Raw genomic sequence first — 23004 nt, 5'->3', positions numbered from 1 at the left:
GCTGTCTCCGCTCGTCTTGAGGTTGATCAACTACTGCGAGAGATAAATCTTATGATCATAGATATTGATCAGGTAATCACGGATTATGATGTGTCCGCTTCTCATCTGCCAAGTCGACGTATGCATGGTTATTCCTTGTCTTTGTGCATGATACGCGCCTTGGTGCATCCTTCAGATAAATAGGTGGAATTGGCACGGTTGCTAGTCTTGAAGAGTGAATTGAGAGTTTTGCGGACTCATAGGTTGGTTGTGCAAGAAAATGCACGTAAAGCATTCGAGAAGCAGGATGAGACCTCCAACATGGCTCGCCAGAATAATGCGTCTGAGAGGATTTTGTATGAGGTAGATCAGGTGCTAGGATATTTGCAGGCAGCTTTAATTGTGACTACTATTCAATGTGAAGAAGCGCTTGTGATGATGTAAGATGTAAACAAGAAATCACACGTTGTCGCATGCTCATAACTGAATCAACTTAAAAGTTCTCCTCCCGTTTTTTTTTCTTTTGGTATATAGCCTAAGTATTCCAAGCAAAAGTTTTCCTCCCGTTTTTGTTTTAGCTATTATGGAAGAATCCGTTAGTACTTTATGTTTGTCTCTTAGGAAACAAAAAATGGAACTGTTGTAAGCTACCATTGCTGGTAATGCCCGACTCGTTCATGAATGTGAGGAATTATTTGGGGGTTAGCCAAATGTAGTATTTCCTTGTTATGGATCTTTATGTGGATCGACTGAGTGCTAGTCGGATCGATCCTTCAATAGAAAATGTGATGGCTGCGGATGAGGCTTCTGAGGCGTTTGCTAACGCTCGTGACCGGATGGAATGAAAAGAGGGCGACTTGGTTGTCGCTCGTGTCCAACTGAGGTGCGCGACTTCAGTTCTATCTTCAATTCTTTGACTTAGTGGATTCTGCCACAGAGTATATTGTTTTATCTGTTTTGTATGTCGTGTCGGATGCTTATAAACATTGCATTTGTGCTATTTTATGTGTATCGTATGCGCACGTAATTTCCTTTAAGAATATTATTTTTATAAAATATCTTATTACTTGGATTAGTCGCGATCTACACTTATGGCGTTCTTTATTGATCATGCACGGAAACTATCATTCTCCGGAGCTACTGACGTGCTTCGTCAGGCTAAGTATAGAATCTTAGTCCTTTCTTGGACTATTGGTGCACTTCATCTAATCCGTGCATAGAGCCTAGTCCTTTCTTGGACTATTGGTGCACTTCATTTAAGCCATGCACGGAGCCTAGCCCTTTCTTGGGCTATTGGTGCACTTCATTTAAGCCATGCACGGATCCTAGTCCTTTCTTGGACTATTGGTGCACTTCATCTAAGCCATGCACGGAGCCTAACCCTTTCTTGGACTATTGGTGCACTTCATCTAAGCCATGCACGGAGCCTAGCCCTTTCTTGGACTATTGGTGCACTTCATCTAAGCCATGAACGGAGCTTAGTACTTTCTCGGACTATTGGTTCACTTCATTTAAGCCATGCACGGAGCCTAGCCCTTTCTTGGACTATTGGTGCACTTCATCTAAGCCATGCACAAAGCTTAGTCCTTTCTTGGACTATTGGCGCGTCCTATCGGGTCGTACGCGAGAATTTAACGTGACTCAAAGTATAATATAAGATAATTGTTTTATTATTTCTCACCCATCCGGCGTACATTAATTTACTTAAGCGTAATAAGTTTTAAGCCATTTACTATTGATAGGAGTATCGATGCGTGATCCATTCATCCGCCTCAGATAATAATATCTGCTTTCTGCTGCTTCGCTAATCATAAATGGACCTTGCCAATTTGCAACAATTTTTCCAGCATTTTCATTACGCTGGACATGTGGTGCGATTTTCATCACTACGTCATTTACGCTGAAGACTCGTTCTTTTACTTTCTGGTTATAATATGTTGTCGTCCGTTGCCTATACTTATCCGAGAAACGTTCAGCCTTGTCTCGTCGTTCTTCTAAGGTATCCAGATGAGTAAAACGACTGACCTCATTCGGGGTAGTGAGGCTGGCCATAGCCATGCGTGCGGACGGTATTGCAATTTCTGCTGGCAGTATTGCATCTTCTCTGTACACCAGGGAATAAGGGGAGGCACCAGTTGAACTTCTCTTGGAAATGTGGTATGCCCAAAGTGCAAGGGGTAGCTTCTCATGCCAGCTCCTGTGATGATCATGCACTGTCCGACTTAGTATCCTTAACAGTGTTGTTTTGGTTGCTTCGGCCTTACTTTTCCCCTGAGGGTAATAGACAATCGAGGTGTGGAACTTGATCCCATATTGGTTCAACAAATACATGACAGTCTGATTAATAAAAGAGGTACCATTATCCGAGCGTATAATCATAGGTGCACCAAATCGACATATGATGTGTTCTTTGATAAATGCAGCGATCGTGGCGCCTGAGTTGTCTCAGAGCGGAATAGCTTCAACCCATTTGGTAGAGTATTCAGTCGCGGTGATGATATACTTGTGACGCACGGATGAAGTTGGGCGTATCGGCCCAATAAAATCAAGTCCCCATCTATGAAAAGGGCATGGGGTGACGACACTATGCAACAAGGTATGCAGGGCGTGGATTAACGATCCGTGGCTTTGACATTTCTGGCGCTTCTTCACATGCTCGGTTGTATCAAACTCCATTGTGGGCCAGTAATACCCCCATCGTGCAACTGTAGGAAGAGTTTTATCATACCTTGGTGCTCGGCATCGTGAGTCGTAGCCATAACTATCTCCGCCTCTTCTTGTGACAGACAACGTAGTATCTTATCCCCGAAACTCTTCCTATAGAGGATGCCTTCACTCATGAAAAATCGTCCGGATTTCCTTTGAATTTTTAATGCTTCTTGTCTATTTGGCGGTAGGCGCTCGTGCTGGATGAAGTCTATGTAAGGTTGTCTTCAGTCCTCTATCTCCGCATTACATATTTCCGTCTTCTGTGGGGGTTCTTGACAATCATTACATTTATCTTGTATTACCGCTGCTTGGAATGCCATATTTGGCCAGTATACACCCATCCTCTGTAGCCGTCGGTACAGCGGGATCCCTCTTGTATTTCCGCATGATTTTTCATGGACGCAATTCAGTATTTCCTGTGCTTCTGGCTTTCCCACACATCGTGATAAAGCGCCTCCGGATGTTCGAAAGTATGATGCTCCTCGGATTACAACAAATTGTTTCAATACTTTAACGGGCAGTAACTGATCGTCCGCTTCTCTAGTCAGATCTTCGATGTATGTTGTTCTCCAATCATCCTTTAATTCAAATGTTGCATCCTCTTTCCATGTGCTGTGTAGTGCCCTTCTTTTTACCACTATGCTGCCTTCGTCGGCTTCGTTTAACTGTAGCTTGGTCGCTAAGGTAGCCAACGCGTCCGCATGCTTATTGGTAGATATTCTATTATGCTCGATGACGGTGCTTCCTCTCCTCGCTATTAATTCCTGAGCTTCCGTTCGTATGGTGCCAAATGCGTCTCTTTTACCTGGAAATCATTCGATATTTGGTTTGTGACTAGCTTCGAGTCTCCCTTGATGTCGATTTCTTCTAGATTGAGTTCCTTGGCCATTCGTAACCCAAGAATCAATGCTTCATACTCTGCCACATTATTGCTACATTCAAAGTCTAGGTTAAAAGTGAATGATAACAATTCTTTATTGGGCGTGACGATCCGTCAAAAACCATTGTACATCGTTCTTCCTCCTGTACTTCCGCAACTTCTCCGGGTATTTCATCACTTATTTCCGTCATATCCATACTTGGGAACGCGTCCAATAAATCTTTGAATGTTTGCCCGCGTACTCCTTTCGACCGCTGGTATTTTAGCTCAAAATCGGACAGCTGTTGTAGCCAGTAGGCAGTTCTGCCGGATAACACTGGTTTTGTCGCCAGGTAAGCGATCGGGTTAGCTGTCTCCACCACTATGGTTTCATGAGCAAGAAGATACGATCGTAATTTTTGTGTGGCATAGATGAACACTAAACATGCTTGCTCCGCCTTTGAATATCGAAACTCTGCGTCTCTAAACCCTCTACTGATAAAGTGAATTGGGCACAGTTGGTCGTTGCCGAGGTTTTGAGCCAATAGTGAATTGTAGTAGAGGGGCTCGCCTTTGACGGGAGGTCGCAGGACCCACGCGCTGATTAAGAATTCTTTAAGCTTCTGAAAGGCCTGCTCTTGATCATCTCCCCACTGCAACTGCTTGTTCTTCTTCAATAGCGGTGTGAATGCACAAAACAGTTGCGCCAACCCTAGGATGAACCTTCGGACATAAGATACTCTACCAATAAAAGTCTGCAACTCTTTTACATTTGCGGGCGACCTCATAGTAGTTACCACTTCTACCTTATCCGGATCGATTTGTATCCCTTTGTCGGTAACAACAAACCCCTGAAATTTTCCGGAGGTGACTCCAAAGGCGCATAAGATACATCTGTTGAAGACATTCCTTAAGTGGTTGAGGTGATCTTTTCGTGCTCGAGATCTTACCACCACATCATCTATGTAAACTTCCATAATTTGATGCATCATGTCGTGGAAGATAGCCACCATTTCCCGTTGGTAGGTCGCACCCGCGTTTTTCAACCCGAACGACATTGCAATATAGTAGAAATTCCCGTATGGGGTCTGGAAAGCTGTTTTTTGTTCTGGGGTGTAGATGGTGGATTTTCGACAAAGGCTAAATTCGTAAACTCATAATTATACGAAGCTCTGATTGAGCAATCATACGTGAGTATCGAGACACGGGTCTCTCATCGAATTCTCAACAAAGAGTACTTTCTCTCAGAGTACAATGTAGATATGTAGTCTCACGACTGGACAACGACATATCTCATGAATACTGAATACTTTCAGTGATTATTTCTATATAGCATCACGAGATGGACGGTTCCTAGGCAGCTTGATCTGCTAGTATAGAGCGATAACGTCTTCAGGAACAAACAACGAGTTTACCCTGACTATATAAAGGATATGACTTACCGACAAGCTCATATCGGGATAATTAATGCTCCTAGACAGCTTGCTCTGCTAGTATAGAGGCACAAAGTTAATTATTCCTAATTGCTCTTATTCCATGGTCGAATCCACGACTGGTCCCCTGGAATGGCAATAACAATTGTTCTGATTCTATGATCGAATCCACGACTTGATCTCATAGAATAACAATAACTATATTATCTCATTACTCCGATTTCATGTCGTAATAGATAAATCTTAATTACTCTGATTCTATGGTCGAATCTACGATCCCACAGAATGGTAATGCTCACTTTATTATTCTGAATTCGTAGTCGAATCCTCAGCTGATCCTATGAATTAATAATAAACATTTTATTACTCAGTTTTGTGAATTATTCTCCACTGGATTCCACAATTAGTAATAAATAATCAACAACCGGGCGTCTGATCTACCTCTAAGTAAGCCCCGATTCAAATGGTGAAGGTGTATCCAATGATGATACACTAACAGTCATCGCACGAACGAGTATTTCAAAAATACAACGAAACAATGAACCTATGCAAAATAGAGAAGAAAATAATAAATAATTAAAAATATTGACCAGGGTGCTGGGAGCACGGACACACGACCAACCGACCGTGTCGTGGTCAATCCCACGCCAGTTTTATATTTTAATGCATTTTTATTATTTTTCATGATTTGATGAAAATTCTCTCATTTTATCAAATTTCCTTCGTCTCGAGGAAACTCCTCGGTTTCATGGTACTTCCATAAATCCATAAAAAATGACATAAAATTAAGGAAAGGAATGTGGGGCGTGACCATTGGACAACCGGTCATGCCTTGGTCCCGATCGGCCCCACACCCCACGGTTCCTTATTATTTTATTATTATTATTATAATTTCTCTAATTTCATGAAAAAACTCCTTGATTTCATGGTATTTTTGCACAAATCATCAAATAATAATAAAATAAAATAAATTATGAAAACTTGTGGGACCGGGCCTTGGCCGGACGGCCATGCCCTAGTCGGTCCCACACGCCCCTTTGTTTTATTATTTTATTGTTATTAGTTTTCCTTGAATTCATCAAATTCCTTGATTTCATGGTATTTCACACAAATTAGGAAAAATTCCCTCAAATCATCAAAATACCTAAAAATATTAAAAAATTAGGAAAACTCGTGGGACCGGGCCCTAGCAGGCCGGCCATGCCTTCCACTGTCCCACACGCCTTTGTTTTTTATTATTTTAATATTTTTGCTTCCTTTAACTCATGAAAACTCCTTCAATTCATGTAAACTCCCAAAATTCATCAAATTTCTCAAAATTCATGATTTTTTCATAAAATCATTACAAAATTAGGGAAACTCGTGGGACCAGGCCCTAGCCGGCCGGCCATGCCTTCCACGGTCCCACACGCCCTTGTTTTATTATTTTAGTATTTTTTACTTCTTTGTACTCATGAAAACTCATTCAATTCATGGAAACTCCCAAAATTCATCAAATAATAATAAAATAAAATAAATTATGAAAACTTGTGGGACCGGGCCTTGGCCGGACGGCCATGCCCTAGTCGGTCCCACACGCCCCTTTGTTTTATTATTTTATTGTTATTAGTTTTCCTTGAATTCATCAAATTCCTTGATTTCATGGTATTTCTCACAAATTAGGAAAAATTCCCTCAAATCATCAAAATACCTAAAAATATTAAAAAATTAGGAAAACTCGTGGGACCGGGCCCTAGCAGGCCGGCCATGCCTTCCACTGTCCCACACGCCTTTGTTTTTTATTATTTTAATATTTTTGCTTCCTTTAACTCATGAAAACTCCTTCAATTCATGTAAACTCCCAAAATTCATCAAATTTCTCAAAATTCATGATTTTTTCATAAAATCATTACAAAATTAGGGAAACTCGTGGGACCGGGCCCTAGCCGGCCGGCCATGCCTTCCACGGTCCCACACGCCCTTGTTTTATTATTTTAGTATTTTTTACTTCTTTGAACTCATGAAAACTCATTCAATTCATGGAAACTCCCAAAATTCATCAAATTTCTCAAAATTCATGAATTTTTCATAAAATCATCAAAATATTATAAAATTAAGAAAAAGGCACCACGAGACCGTAGTCACGACCGGCCGACCATGCCTTGACCACGGAGGTCCCACGCCTCCTCATTCCTTATTTTATAATTATTTTTCATCATCTCATTGGTGTTTTCCTCAGTTTCGTCGAAACCCTAATTTTGACATATTTTCTCGAATGGATGCTCAATTGCACGCCAGAAAATATCAAAATTCTCAAGACTGAGACACGGACGCCTTGGGGACACGAGAACTCTATCTTGACCGACCAAGATTGGCTCTTTGGATCACGGAAGCCGGTCCCATCAATTTTCACAAGTTTTGACCTAATTTGCACAATTGCTTGTATTAGGTCCAAAACTCTCCCAAACACTTTGGATTTTCATGAAGTGATCGTCAGACGGTCACGGGACAACCCAGGGCCGGTTTCATGACTCCATGGTCGGTCCCTCGCCTCGTCATAATTAATTAGGTTTTCTCACCTAAATCTCAGACGAGAATTTTTTAATAAATGATTAAGCCAGCATTTAATCATTCTTCCACCAACAAATCGTCAACTCTTCAGGAGTTCTTAGTATTTGCTCACGTGAGCATATGGACACTACATGGTTGATCCACGGTCCCATGTAGTCGCTCCCTCCTTCGTCTCATGGTTGGAATTCTGACGAACCATGAATTGATCATCAATTGATCAAATTAGGGTTTCTGAGTCCAAGGATCATCATTCCAGATTCTAACCTTAATAATTTTATAAAGACCTCATGGTCATTAATTTTATTAATTATGCTCGGTTCGAAGACCAGTATTCTAATTAATAGTTTTGGTACGCTGCCAATAATCCATCAGACGAGAAACACATGCTCAGACGACCAAATATTCAACAATTCATCACATGAGAAACACTTGCTCAGATGATAAATATTTTTTCAAACCAAGGAATATTGGTTCAACAATCAATATTCAACGATCCATCGAATGAGCAATACTTGCTCACTTCATCATAAGAACTATACCTCTGTCTCATGACATGTTCAATTCACGAGTTTCAGAACATCATGTTCAACTCAACGACTACATGGACTCATCGTCCCATCAAACCACGAAGTCATCAATTGACTAACAAACCACGAGACGTCAATCGTGTCACTTGGGGGGATATCACTTAGGGTTTTGGTCTGGCGGTCTACGACACGTGTGTTCAAACACATGATGGACTGTGAGAAAGTCGTGCAATCAGTTGAAGGAATTCACGAGGTAGTGGGTGGAAAATCGACCAAGTCTCCACACGTTGAGCAACTGGTTTCAAACACGATCTCCACTTCCCCACTCCTTGATTCCATCAACTGTCACACTTCATGGAATCATGGTGTCTACAATTCCAGTAATATAAATAAGTCTATGAATCATGATTGAAGCATCAGCATCATCAGTATCATCAATCTCACGTCTCATCGAAAACACGAGATCATCAACTCATCAATTGAGCAACTACTCTCAATTGAGCAATTTCAATCACTCAGAGCTTATCGTATTCGGAATTCACACACCCACAATCTTTGATTACTATTGATTCCACACATTTCTCAGCTTCCCTCCTACAGATCAACCCATCCTCTCTTATGACCGAATTTACTCTGGAACGATCATTGTCTTGATTTAGGACGGAGTACTACAGATTGATCTCTCGAATCTAAAGCACCTCCTTTGCAGCGGTGCATCTGTGTGAGGTTTAACATTTCGCTCGGTTCGAGGAGTCTCCTCCGTACGGTCGTCTCCTCAATTCCTTAAAAACCAGCAAATCGTTTTTCCCCATCTACAGATTGGCGACCACAGTGGGAGATCATTCTCTCGGTTGCAATCTCACAATTTCACAAGATGGTTGATCTCAGGTCAAGTTCAATTACGAATCCAAACACAAACCGTGCTAGCACTAGCAACAACAACAATCAGAATATCCCGGAGACAATTCCGACCTCCAACACTAATGGTGGTGACACTATTCATCCTCACGCCGAAGGTCATCCACTGTCCGGACGACACCCTGAAGAAGTCAGAGGAGATCCACCGCCTACCATTGATGATCTTATCAAAGCGCAGGAGACTCTTGCAAAGAACCAGACTGACATGGCTGCTACACATAAGGAGATGTGTAATTATCTCAAAACTCTTACTGACAAGATGTCATAGAAGACTCAAGAGAAGGGAAAGGAGAAGTATAAATCCTCGGACGACGGCCCTGAAGTAATTCCAATCTATACAGCAGAATACGACGAAGTCCACAAAACTGCTGCAGACAACTCATCAGCGAAGGGATCATCGAATTTCATCACTCGCGAGGATCTGGAGCACCTTTTGGAGAACCATGGAAAAGGCAAGACATCGCATGACCATCGTCATCAACCTCCTTATCCTTCCGCTACGCAGAGAATTCCACTCCCCAAAGGTTACGTTTCTCCAACTTTCACCTTTTATGATGGAACAATGCTCGGGAACATGTCTCTCGTTTTCTCGAAGCCTTGGGAGAACATGAACATAATCATGTCGTCTGTCTCAAGGAATTCTCAAAATCTCTGAAAGGCAGGGCATACACCTGGCATAACAGCATCACACCAGGGACCATCAACAATTGGGGAGAAATGGTTAACGTATTTTACAGGAAATACTTCTTCGTGTCAGAACAAGTCACCCTCTCCGACCTTCGATGAATGTTTCAGAGGGTCAGTGAAAATCCCAATGATTATGTGAAAAGGTTCAGAGTCCAAGCCCTGGATTGTCATGACCCAAACGTCACGGAGCAACAACTGGTGTACTTGTGCATCGATGGCATGATCCCGGGATACAAGTCCTTGCTAGAAAACCTTCGATTCCAGACTTTCTCAGAACTTCACGAAGCTGCGAAGAGGTCGGAAACCACTGCACCCGCTCTTTTGGAAAGAGCAAAGTCTACAAAGACTGAAGATTCAAAAGACACTCGAGGAAGCAGGCGTCTGACCAACAAGCAGTATAACCTACAACCTTCAACAAATGATGTCGCGGAAGGGAGTAAGCGAAAAGCAGAACCACAACACAAGCAGATGTCCTCCACCCCTTGAAAGACACACAAGAAGGAGAATTCGAAAATCCCTCCTCAGCATACGGAAGATCCAGAAGCACCTGATTTTCCCTATTCAATGGAAGAAGTTAATGAACTACTCGATGCATGGATTCAATAGGGTGCAATCAAATTACCTTATGTCAAGAAGGAACCAACTGAAGAGGCCATGGAAAATCCTCGGTATTGTCACTTCCATAAATACGTCAGCCATCCCACGAGTGATTGCAAAATTTTGAAGCGCATATTCAAAGAAAAGGTCGAATCAGGAGAGCTCAACCTGGGGACTGAAGGGGTGCAAAAAAAAACCCTCCCAGTCAGAACTATTACCATCTCCGAACCTCCTATCAAGGAAACGGTCCAATCTCTGATCGAACATGTTTGCGAGATGTTGTATCTTTCGAAAGCTCAAAGGAAAGACATGTTTGCTGCACTGAACCACATCGTGTCCGGAAGACGTCTGCTGATCCAAGAGACTACCACCGGACCTTCAGCCACCGACACAGAAATGTATGACTGGGGACTGCTCACCACAGTGCACATTAAAGGAAATGAGTTCAAGAGGGCGTTCATTGATGTTGGTACCTCCGTCAACATCATCCCTTTGAAAACTCTCAGAGCTGTTGGTATTACTCGACGGGAAGCCACCCACGCTCCCATAGCAATCAGGGACCATGAAGGAATCTCCAGAAACGCATACGGCTTCATCACTCTCAAAGTTACGGAAAGATTGATCTGTACTGAGGCCAAGTTCATAATCCGGGAAGACCCTGGATACGACATGGTCCTTGGGAGAACTTGGATTCATGCTGAAAGGACAACGATGCCTTCAACACATCCTGTCATCGACAAGGATTCCGAGTAAGAAGACGAAGCAAAGGACGCACCACCGTTTGAGCATCTGGAAGAAGTAAAAACTCTGATGGGACTTACGCAGGAACTTGGAGATAATCCGCACACCTTTGTCAGAAGGTTTCGAGCTCAGGCAAGTCTTATTCCTCCTCTTGCTCCAATATTACCAATGTTCAAATACGCTACTATGGTCCAGGGACTTCTCCCCATGAATAGTTTAGCAGTTATCAAAAGCTATGAGTGGGTGACTTCACCTCAACAATATTACACTCAATGGTTGGGTTCATAACTTCTTCAAATCGGTCACTCCATCGAGAGGTTTATTGCTGAAGACTTGGCTAAGCATGATCAACACTATGCTGGATACTCTCTTCCGCGCGAGTGTCCATACGGGCCACAATCGAGGAATTCCATCAAACAGGGAATTCCGAATCAGCGGAAGATATTCAAGGCACGATCGACCAAGCCTAACAAGTTTCATGAAGGGGACCTGGTTCTCAAAGCAGTTCAGCGCGGTCTTCATTCTACAAGGAACTCAAATTGGGAAGGACCATTCATGGTCACTGAATCCGTGGACGGAGGATGTTACAAATTGACCAACACAGATGGCAGAACCCTACCAGTAATTCACGAAAATCGGCTCAAGGCGTTTATCTGAAATTATTGGACATTTAAGGTATTGGGCGTTTGAAGCACTCATGGTGTTGGGATTTAAAATTTAGGATTTCTTTCATTTTTATTTCAATTCCTCCAAAACATTTGCAATACTTGCAATCAGTATTTGAATTCAGCAATTTATCAAAATTCAGTTCATATTTCGTAAAAGAAAATCTCTATCAAATCTACAAGAAAATCCTCAACCATCAGTCAATTCAAAACCATCTAAATATCAAAAACCCAAGTATAAACCTCACATCTCTCAGAAATTCAGAAGTTCAAGAGATCAGCAAGAAAAGTCTTTCGCTCATCAGCATCCTTCAAGATTTGCAAAGCCGCCCTCTCCTTGTTCAACTCCTCGGTCATCTTGGCAATCTTGTACTCTTTCTCCTTCACAACATCGTTCGGAAAGGGTATGTTCTGCTCACATGAATCCTTGATAACGTTTATTTTCTTACGAAGCCATTTCACGTTGAGGCCAAGTCTTTCTGAATTCTCCAAGTTAATCTCCCAATCAAAGAGTATATCTGGAGTCACGTTATTCCTGGGTCTCGTATGCATATCACTCACGACACGCAAGATAACTCCTACTTGCATGATTAAAGCGTAAGCACGCCCAGGGTTCCTGTCAACGATCATATGGCCGAACTTCTTCCATATCGTCTCATACAAGCGTGCATGTCCAGTGGGAACACTGAATCCACCGACCAGTTCATGATACGGGAGTGAAGTTTTGAAGGGAGGATCTAAAGAGACCCTGCATTTGGATATTCATACACTATTATACGGTTCTCGGTCACTGGAGTGGCTCCCACGACTAAAGCAACAGTTCCTTCGGTATTCTCCGCTGCTGTCTCGGTTTCTTCTATCACTGATGCAACAACCATCTGGGTTTCCATAACAGAAGTAGCGACCTTCTCATGGCCTTTAAATACAGTGATGGTTGTCTCTTCATCAATAACTCCGGAATGGTTAGGGTTATGATCGTTGGCTCCAGTATCCTCAACTTCGGTATTTAGCACCTAATACGAAGATTACATGAGGTTAGAGTCACGAATCCAAAGGATATTATGAAACACAGTATACCAGCAAGGAAACATCATCAATTTTCATCATACTACATTCAAGGCACGAGCAAATAACATGAAAGTCATGAAAACACATTTTACGATGAGTCCGTCTGAAGAAACTGAACTCTGCCCGGTACTAGGAGATGAACTGGGAGCAATCTAAAAGGAATCCGAGGATGGGTCATATTCCATTCTCTTCATATGGATGTCCTCTATGACATGTCAAAATTTCATCGCAATCCGATGAACGAGCAAGTAGACGTGGCCAAAATATTAAGTAATGCACAATCTGAAAAAGTTCTGGAAGTCTCCTGGAAGTTTACTATTTCTCCTTTTTCAGGATCTGAACGTGCTCAAAACTTAAAAATCTTCTTTTCTAAAGCTTGGAAATTTTCCGGGCTTGAATTTGCACATGCAGATCACCAAAATCCGATTCTGGACGAAGATTCTACAGCGTTTCTATTAAAAAGCTGGGTTCTGAATTTTCTGACGACGAAATTCGACTAAGTTTTCATATATTCACATGGGTTTTCAGCACTTTTATACTTCTATGAAGAATATACAGGATATATACTTACTTGAGGAGTCTCCAAAGTGTCCAAGGGGTTGGAGTTTTCCACATCAACGACAAGAGGAACATCACTTCCATCCGGCTCCGAACCTTGGGAATTACCTCCATTCCCAGAGGATGATTGAATTCCAGAATTCTCCATCTCCATGACGACATCCTCATGTACACGTCCTCTACAATCAATATTTTCATCTATGAAGCACCACATTTGAACATATGAAGAAATACTTACAGTTTCTTCGTCATTCAAATCAGCGATTGCTTGTTCAGTAGCAGAAAATTGAAGACCTTCAAGACTCGATGGAGTAAAATTCTGCAACAAAATTAACAACATTGGATTCATGATTCTAATGTTAATAGTAATGAAATTCACGGTGAGAAATATTGGGAACTCATTAAAGCACCAACTGGGGACTTTACAGTATTGGGTAACAGCTTATAACCTTTATGTATGCCTTCTCCCCCATGAATAACCGCCTCAGTCTCTGAGAAATCTACACCGATTCGAGGTCGTATATTACGACCGTCCTGTGGTGAAATCCAGTAATATAATCAGAATACAGTTCTTATAATTTCGTGAAGATTATATGAAAAAAAAAAACATACCTGAGAGCATCCTGGAGACGACTTTCGTTTATCACCAGAAAGATACTTCAATCTTGGTCGACTGGAAATCATCTCAGCCGAAGGAAGATCCTTGAATGGAGGTCTGAGAAATCTTACAAAGCCACGCAAATGCCCAAGTTGCTGATCCCGGAATTCTACATTAACTGGGGTTACATAGGCGAATCTACCAGAACCAAGAAACCAGTAGCTACTCTCATCCACGTGAGTATGATCCAAATGAGTCCTGAGTTGCTCAACTGATGGCTTCCTCCTCCATATGGTTGGAACACACTGATCCATACCCATTTGTCGAGCTGCTCTATCAATGTTATACTCCTCCACTGAAAGCTCTCCAAACGTGACTGATAGCAAATGACCAGGAGTGCAACTCAACATGAAAGATCTTTCGCCATCACTCAGATGCGCACCAGACGTCAAACTCGTGCCTTCTCCAGTATTGAAAGTCATCGGCTGAGAAATATAATCAGGGACTGATACCCACGGGCTAAAATTGAACTCAGATTCTTTATCTAACACATCAATAAAGCGTATCTTAGAACGAGGCTGTTTTGTGGACCAACGCATGATCCTAGAATTATCTTTCTCAGGGAAAGTATGGCGCGCATCAGTATTCGGTCCTTGCAGAACAGTAAGTGGAATAGGTGCATAATTCTTAAAATGCTCCCACATCAAAGCTTGAAGAAACATCATGTTGGCATAACACTCAATCTTCATAGAGCCGTTCGACATACTGGAATCTATAATCAAGAAGTCCAGGTTGTAATACAAGGAGCCTAAGAATAAACTACCTATCGGAAGTTGCTCACCTTGAGCCATCTTAATAGAAAAGGGAATCGCAAAAGGCTTCAACAAGTTTCCACTGTCTTCAAAAACGTCTCTGGACAACCATAAACATAAGAAAGCAGCAATGGGTAACATACCGTCGATGGGTTTATCAGAAACCTCGTCTTTGGCCACCAGTGTGTCAACCAGGAAGCATAGCATCCTTTACTACCAGCCTTATTCGCTTTCTCCATTGCAGTTGCCAAGACATGAGAAACGACGGTCTCCTCATCTGAAAGATCCCCAGAAAGATTGCCTGTGATCGGGAGATGCATCAGAGCCGCCACGTCTTCCAAGGTAATTGTAAACTCTCCCCATCTACATATGAAAGTGTGAGTGGGAATGTGATAGACGCATTTATGTGTCTATTTTGTTCTCAATATTCTGTATTGTTAGACTCTATTAAGTACTTATTGTGTTATTTTGTGTTTTTGTAGATGTTTTTAGAGAAATAAGCCTTTGCGGCGAAATGAGCTCGAAAAGTAGTGTTTTACACCCCAGGATAATGTACCGGTGGCACCTCAGAAATGCACCGGAAGCGTCCCAGAAATGTACCGGAGGAACCCAGAAAAATTACTATTTCCACCCCAAAATTACTATTTCCACCCCAATAACTAAAGGGACACCCGTACAGGATTAGGGGGAGGATACTTTTCTTCTCATAATTCAAATTTCATTTTTGGCGGGAAAATATATTCTCTCCCTGGCAGATTTTCAAATTGATTTTCGATGGATTTGTGGAGAAACTAAATGGCTGGAATTAATTGGGTCATATCTATTGAGTATAAAAAGATTATTCTGAGCGTTGGAATGAGTTAAATTTGGCTAGAATCCGCTAACTTTCAATCGAGAGTTAAACAGGGAAGATACGCTCGAGTTCTCTGTGAGAGGAATTTTTGGGAAGTTTTGTGGACTAAATGGGGAAGATATCTGATCTTCTTAAGTGTTTATGAAACTATGGAAGTATTGCAGCTCATATGCGCAGGCATAGGGGATGGAGAAGATCATATCTCGGCTGACAGTGAAGAAAATGGAAAAAAATATTTTCCGAGTAATGGAGAATTATATGGAGTGAATGAGCGAGATTCGATGGGTATGTTGGCTATAAATAGGTTGCCGGGGTTGAGAAGAGAGGGTGTCGAGAGTCTGGGGGCTGAGGAGAGCCAGAGAAGAAAAAAATCGAGTTTTCCCAAACTCGGTTTCTGCTGCTGCTGATGATGATGAACATGAAGAACACGAAGAACGGACCTGCAACAGCAGTCGTTTTCTACAGTAGTAACGACTAACACCTGTGGGTCGTAATCAGGCAGTCTTATTTTACACAGCGTTTGCGACAGAGGTTCAGCAGTCTTATTTTATCACTGAGGGTCGTAGTTCTCTGGTTTTATTGTATTTCTCATATTCTCATCATTTGTAAACCATTTTTTATCCATAATAAATTATTTTGAGGGCATTTTTACTATGATGAGTTAAACCCCAACACTGGGACGACGGAGGAGGCCGAGCTTCATACATGGGTAATTTTATTAATTCTTTTTAAGACTTTTGCATTAAAAATTAATTGAAATATGATTTGATTAAATTGGGTGTTATTTGATTAGATGGGTCATGCTTAGCTTAGGTGATTTGATGTTCCATGCTTAACATTTACAATCAATATTTTGAGAATCTACTTTGGCAAAATAAGAGTCCATATATGTTTTGAGCGATTATTGTTGAGAATAAATCATTGAGCCCTATGTTATGAAGATTGGCCGAATCATTAGTCCCAGTACCTCTCTACCAATTTGTCAATATTTTTGTATATAATTTTTATAAATCTAAAACTCCTTCACCTTCACAAGTCTTAGAGTTCGAACCTTCATTACTACAACCCACGAAAAATCAATAATCATTTTGGCGCCGCCGACGCGGATTTGTGTTTAGGTAGAATTTTTAGGTTTTTATTATTTTTTATTATTTCATTTGTTCTTTTTATGTCTCTTTGGTTGTGTCTTTGTATTACAGGTTTGAAGTTGGATACTAAAGACCTTGGAATCAAAGCTTAAAGCTAAAAGAGAAGAAAAAAAAGACAAAGCAAAAAAAAAGAAGAAAAGAGAGAGAAAAAAAAAAAAAAAAAGAGAATTATTTTTTTTTTAAGAGACTTTCCATTTTTTTTTTGTAATTATTATTATTATTTTTATTTTTTTCCTTTTCTTTGGATTGGACAATCGGGACATTATTTTATTTATTTTTTTAAACCCTACGGAAGGGTACCCTTAAATACAAACTGTTTGCAGGGAAGGACGACGATTACTATATCGTCTCGGCCCCTCGGGTTCGTACATGACATAGGAGTCGTGGCCCGAGTCGACTTCAACGGTTCATCCCCCGTCTGGTACGGGAGGTAAGTCCATCGAAACACTCGCGAATCTCCTGTAAGCGAGTTACTGTATTCCTTAAGGTGATTCATTGATTGAGGACGAATTTGGACTGTTTTTTAAATTCCTAGTAAAGGGCAAGGCCTTGCCAATACAAGATAAGGGTTCGGATTTCATCACCGCTCCCTTCTTGCCCGCCTTAGGAAAACGAAACCTAACGCGAACCCAAGCTTAAAACTTGACTAGAACGAGACCGATAGGGTAACGCGCTTATTAGGAAAAAATTTCGAAGGATATTGGTTACTTTCTTAAGCAGACCTCGAAGTTCATGATGGTTTCCGTGAGTTGAATGCGTGACTGCGCCGCCTAATGCGGTGAGGCCTTGGGTATCAAAGCTCCACTAAGCTTCCCTCGCCTCTATTCAACTTACTTTGACTCGAATTGATTCCAGAGGGGTTTGCTCAAATTGCAACGAATTCCCTTTCGAAAGATAGAAGCTGGTCTAGAAACAATTTAAGTGGAGCCATCATGCTTTTTGTTTGCTAGAATTTATAGGTTTGATTTGGTCGAGTCAGCCTTGTTTGTGATTGTGTATAATTCCTCTGTAGTTTGTGTTTCCTCGGTGATGAATCCTTTTCAGGAGACGCCACCTGAGATGACGTTACGAGAATATATGAGTAGAAATTCTCATTATCAAGAGACGTCTTCGAAAATGACTCTTGGTGATTATATGCAAGGGAAATGACATTGGGATGTTCCAACGGTTAGCGATGAATCACCTCTAACGATCTACGAGAGTATTAAAATAGACCGCTTAGTTTGGAACAAAATTGAGAATTATTAAATGTCAAAAATTATATTATGATGATGAAGAAGTGCTGATGAAGAATCGGAAATGTGGGGAATAGTGATCAGGAATTTGTTACCCAGTTGAGCCTTATAATGATTATATTATTTCTGGTTCAGATCCTAATAATTTTAAAAATTATTCACCTATTCAAAAGGACGAGGATTTGACTAGAGATACCCTCGTTTCAGACGATGTAGTATGTCTTGTTTACGAAACCAAGAAAGGTTTAGAGGAACCGGTTTATCCTGAGAATACTGTTTTAGAGTCATACGATTTATAAAAATAGTCTTAGATGAACTCGTAGAGGTGAGTGCGGATGCACGGCAAGATTACAACTTCGAAGAATCAATTGCCCATTTTCAAGAATCTGATGACCTACAAATTAGGGAAGTTGTGACTAGTCTATCTAAAGACACTGAAAACTCTAAGTTTGGGGGTGGTTATCATCCTCCATGTGCTTTAACTCTTAAGGTCCCTCACTTGGGACTTGACATCAATGCCTCAACCATCTTACAAGATTATCTTCATACTCGTTTTCCAGAACCTAATGATATCCAACAAGAGTCTCAATTGTTATAAACCCATCCTCTGGTTGATGTGGTTAACCCAGGCAATAATACCAAGATTGATTTTGTTTTCCCACCAAATAGTTTTCTTCCAAATGTGGGAACATATAGATTTCAAATGTGTCGAATATTAAGTTGTGAGACTAAACCTAAATGCCTTAGGAAATTAGAATCGACACATTTTCTTAAGAATGACCACTACTCTCACTGTGGTCAATTATGTAAGTCAAACCTGATTGACTTAGAGGATCCTCAGTTATTTAGGTTATTATTATTTTGTGATTCTAAGTTCTTATTTGAGTTTTTCCAGACTCTAGGACCTAATAATTTGGATCCAACCTATGAGGAAATGCATCCGAGGAAAATATTTTATTTAGACCCTTTCATAGAACCTGAACCTGAACCACAATTAGATATAAATATCTTAATCAGGAAACTAGAAAAGGGCATGTTATTCTTGTTCACTTTCTTGGGTTATTGTAGTTTCCTTTGGTCAGCTCTATTTCGTTTTGAAGACCCACAGTTATTTCGACTATTACTTTATGGTTCGAGTTGACTAATCCTTTTCTAAGTCTGGCTGAAGAATTTAAACTTAGCACTTCTTGGGAGGTATCCCATGCTCATGCAACACGGTAATATCTTTCCTTAACTCTTCCGCTTCAAATGGTAACAGTTTCTCCTTGTTCATGCTTTTAGTTTCATCTTTAGAACATTGAGGACAATGTTAGATTTAAGTTTGGGGGTATGGGAGAAACTTTTTAGTTGCAATAAATAAACTCCAGAGCATAGAAATTTATGCGTATTTAGGATGGCACTAACCAATCTAAGTAGATGGAAGCATTTTGGTTGTAGGAGTTGAGGAACCAATCTGAATAGATGGAAACATCTAAAGAGTCTATTCATAAAAGCACAGAGCTCAGGTGTTATAAATAACATGATAGTTGCACCATATCTCGTTGAGACCTTTTCACTTCTATTTTTATTTTGTTTTTAAACTATGTTTCTCTAAGTGATAGGTGGGGCCCACGATTCAAGTTGTTACCAATGCTAGGGTGAATTAGAATGATTGAGATACCATAAAAAAAATAATATTGAGACCAGACCATTTGACCAAAAGGAATAAATTCAATAAAGTCGACCACTGGTACCCTTGTATATGCCGGTTGTGTTGACCTAGAGTTAGGTTATCGACCACTGGTACCCTTGTATATGCCAGTGTGTTGATATTAGTCAGACTAGTATCTCAATCCATTAGGATAGGTTCATTTTGGCGGAGGCCTTCAGACAGATATGGGAAACGTCGTTCACTTAGTAAACATCAAAACCATCTATGTTTTTCTATATCCATCTCTTAATTTTTCCATGTGATTAGTTTGACTCCGAATATGATGTCCATAGTGCAACTATCTGAGTAGAGCTCTGTCACTTATATATGAATTTTAGTATGCTTGAGTGCAAACTCGTGTACATCAATTGGAATTTCGCATCAGGGTACTTCCTCTTGTAGTCAATAAGTATGCCAACCAAGGAGATTCTTTAGTGCCTTCCAAGGTTCGTTGTAGATAGCTAGGGTCTGGAGTATTAAGGTTTTGTGGGTATATCTCTTGTAAGCCCTCCCGAGATTAACTCGGTTTTATTTTTTTATTTTTGCTCGAGGACTAGCAAATAATAAGTTTGGGGGTATTTGATAGACGCATTTATGCGTCTATTTTGTTCTCAATATTCTGTATTGTTAGACTCGATTAAGTACTTATTGTGTTATTTTGTGTTTTTGTAGATGTTTTTAGAGAAATAAGCCTTTGCGGCGAAATGAGCTCGAAAAGTAGTGTTTTACACCCCAGGATAATGTACCGGTGGCACCTCAGAAATGCACCGGAAGCGTCCCAGAATGTACCGGAGGAACCCAGAAAAATTACTATTTCCACCCCAAAATTACTATTTCCACCCCAATTGCTAAAGGGACACCCGTACAGGATTAGGGGGAGGACACTTTTCTTCTCATAATTCAAATTTCATTTTTGGCGGGAAAATATATTCTCTTCCTGGTAGATTTTCAAATTGATTTTCGATGGATTTGTGGAGAAACTAAATGGCTGGAATTAATTGGGTCATATCTATTGAGTATAAAAAGATTATTCTGAGCGTTGGAATGAGTTAAATTTGGCTAGAATCCGCTAACTTTCAATTGAGAGTTAAACAGGGAAGATACGCTCGAGTTCTCTGTGAGATGAATTTTTGGGAAGTTTTGTGGACTAAATGGGGAAGATATCTGATCTTCTTAAGTGTTTATGCAACTATGGAAGTATTACAGCTCATATGCGCAGGCATAGGGGATGGAGAAGATCATATCTCGGCTGACAGTGAAGAAAATGGAAAAAAATATTTTCCGAGTAATGGAGAATTATATGGAGTGAATGAGCGAGATTCGATGGGTATGTTGGCTATAAATAGGTTGCTGGGGTTGAACAGAGAGGGTGTCGAGAGTCTGGGGGGCTGAGGAGAGCCAGAGAAGAAGAAATTCGAGTTTTCCCAAACTCGGTTTCTGCTGCTGCTGATGAACATGAAGAACACGAGGAACGGACCTGCAACAGCATTCGTTTTTCTAGAGTAGTAACGACTAACACCTGTGGGTCGTAATCAGACAGTCTTATTTTACACAGCGTTTGCGACAGAGGTTCAGCAGTCTTATTTTATCACTGAGGGTCGTAGTTCTCTGGTTTTATTGTATTTCTCATATTCTCATCATTTGTAAACCATTTTTGATCCATAATAAATTATTTTGAGAGCATTTTTACTATGATGAGTTAAACCCTAACACTGGGACGACGGAGGAGGCCGAGCTTCATACATGGGTAATTTTATTAATTCTTTTTAAGACTTTTGCATTAAAAATTAATTGAAATATGATTTGATTAAATTGGGTGTTATTTGATTAGATGGGTCATGCTTAGCTTAGGTGATTTGATGTTCCATGCTTAACATTTACAATCAATGTTTTGAGAATCTACTTTGGCAAAATAAGAGTCCATATATGTTTTGAGCGATTATTGTTGAGAATAAATCATTGAGCCCTATGTTATGAAGATTGGCTGAATCATTAGTCCCAGTACCTATCTACCAATTTGTCAATATTTTTGTATATAATTTTTATAAATCTAAAAATCCTTCACCTTCACAAGTCTTAGAGTTCGAACCTTCATTACTACAACCCACGAAAAATCAATAATCAGAATGCACCACCAAGAAAACAAAGCCACAATACCACTTGCGTCATGATAAATGAACAACTCTCCAGAAGCTTGAATATCTCTCGTCACATGCGCCTGGTCGAGCATAGTTCTCACATGAAGAAAACCCAACATATGCCTCGCCCAGCCGGCAAATTTCTCCAAAGGTCGCCGAGAAAGCTTAAAATCTATGATTGATGAGGCGAAGACCACTCGTTCAAGAAAAAATCGAATCACTGTCTTAGGAGTCACCAATTTCTTCTAAGTAACAGTTCTGGGATTTATCACAAGACGATATACTGGGGATTTCAAACGTTGCTCAGCTCCTGGAATATCTTTCCCAAAGAATGCATCATCTATGTTCCGGACATTCTTAATCCCAAGGATTTCGTCTTCGTCTCCCCCAACGGAAGTTTCATCCATGCATGTATCATATCTGGAGATACCATCATCAACACACATCTCTTCCCTCGAGGCGTCGTCAGCTTGGGAATTGGACATCTTTGCTAAGTAGCTGAAAAGGTTCACACTACATTCTACTTCAGTATGCCGTCCAGATATAAATCAAGGAAATACAAGCAAAAATGGTAACTCTTAAATCCTACCTTTTATACTTCCACTAACAATAGTGATAGTAATGCTAGAGTTAACACCTCAAAATCGTTCGTCTCTTGAAAACTGCAAAAACGAACGAAACTTTATTTAATTTCTGAAACTGATTTTTCATGAAATCACGGACACAATTTTCATAATGTGAACATTCACACAACTGACCTATGAAGTTCATAACAATAAAATATTTCATCATAAATATATTGTCTATCTTCGAGGGTTCCTCAAAACCCACGTTTCTGATTTTTCGAAAAAAACAACAATTAATGCAACATTGCTTACATAAATTCTCAAGGATTTTATCTAACGAAAACAAACTCATGCAAATAAAATATATCATCATATTTTGCACAATATATGTCACGGATGCATATATATATATATAAAAAAAATCTATTTTTCCTTCGTATCGTCGTTATTTGTCTTTAAAATGAAGGTTTATTTCAAATATATTGTGAAAGCTCAAATCTCATACATATAATAAAGTTTTTTATTTACATGAAAGCTCATAAGAAAAATTTTATCACTGGACACAAGTTCATCATACATATTTTCCTTCGTGTCATCGTTATTTGTCTTTAAACGAAGGATTATTCTGATTTCATGAAAATTCACTTCTTTTATGATAAAACCTTGGTACACA

The 23004-nt window shown here is 40.3% G+C and overlaps 1 protein-coding gene across 1 annotated transcript; it reads right to left on the bottom strand.

The window, feature by feature from the left end:
• Positions 1 to 1683: 1683 nt before the first annotated feature.
• Positions 1684 to 4560, bottom strand: LOC113351941. Its single transcript, XM_026595845.1, has 3 exons — positions 3699 to 4560; positions 2991 to 3493; positions 1684 to 2316 (listed from the first exon to the last, which is right to left on the bottom strand). Exons 1-3 carry the CDS (start codon positions 4558 to 4560, stop codon positions 1684 to 1686), a joined length of 1998 nt encoding a protein of 665 aa, XP_026451630.1.
• Between the last annotated feature and the right edge of the window lie 18444 nt (positions 4561 to 23004).

This window comes from Papaver somniferum, chromosome 2 (genome assembly GCF_003573695.1).
Source record: "Papaver somniferum cultivar HN1 chromosome 2, ASM357369v1, whole genome shotgun sequence".
Lineage (NCBI taxonomy): Eukaryota > Viridiplantae > Streptophyta > Magnoliopsida > Ranunculales > Papaveraceae > Papaver > Papaver somniferum.
The sequence above is the reverse complement of the archived record's forward strand: the minus strand, read 5'-3'. Positions and strand labels throughout refer to the sequence as shown.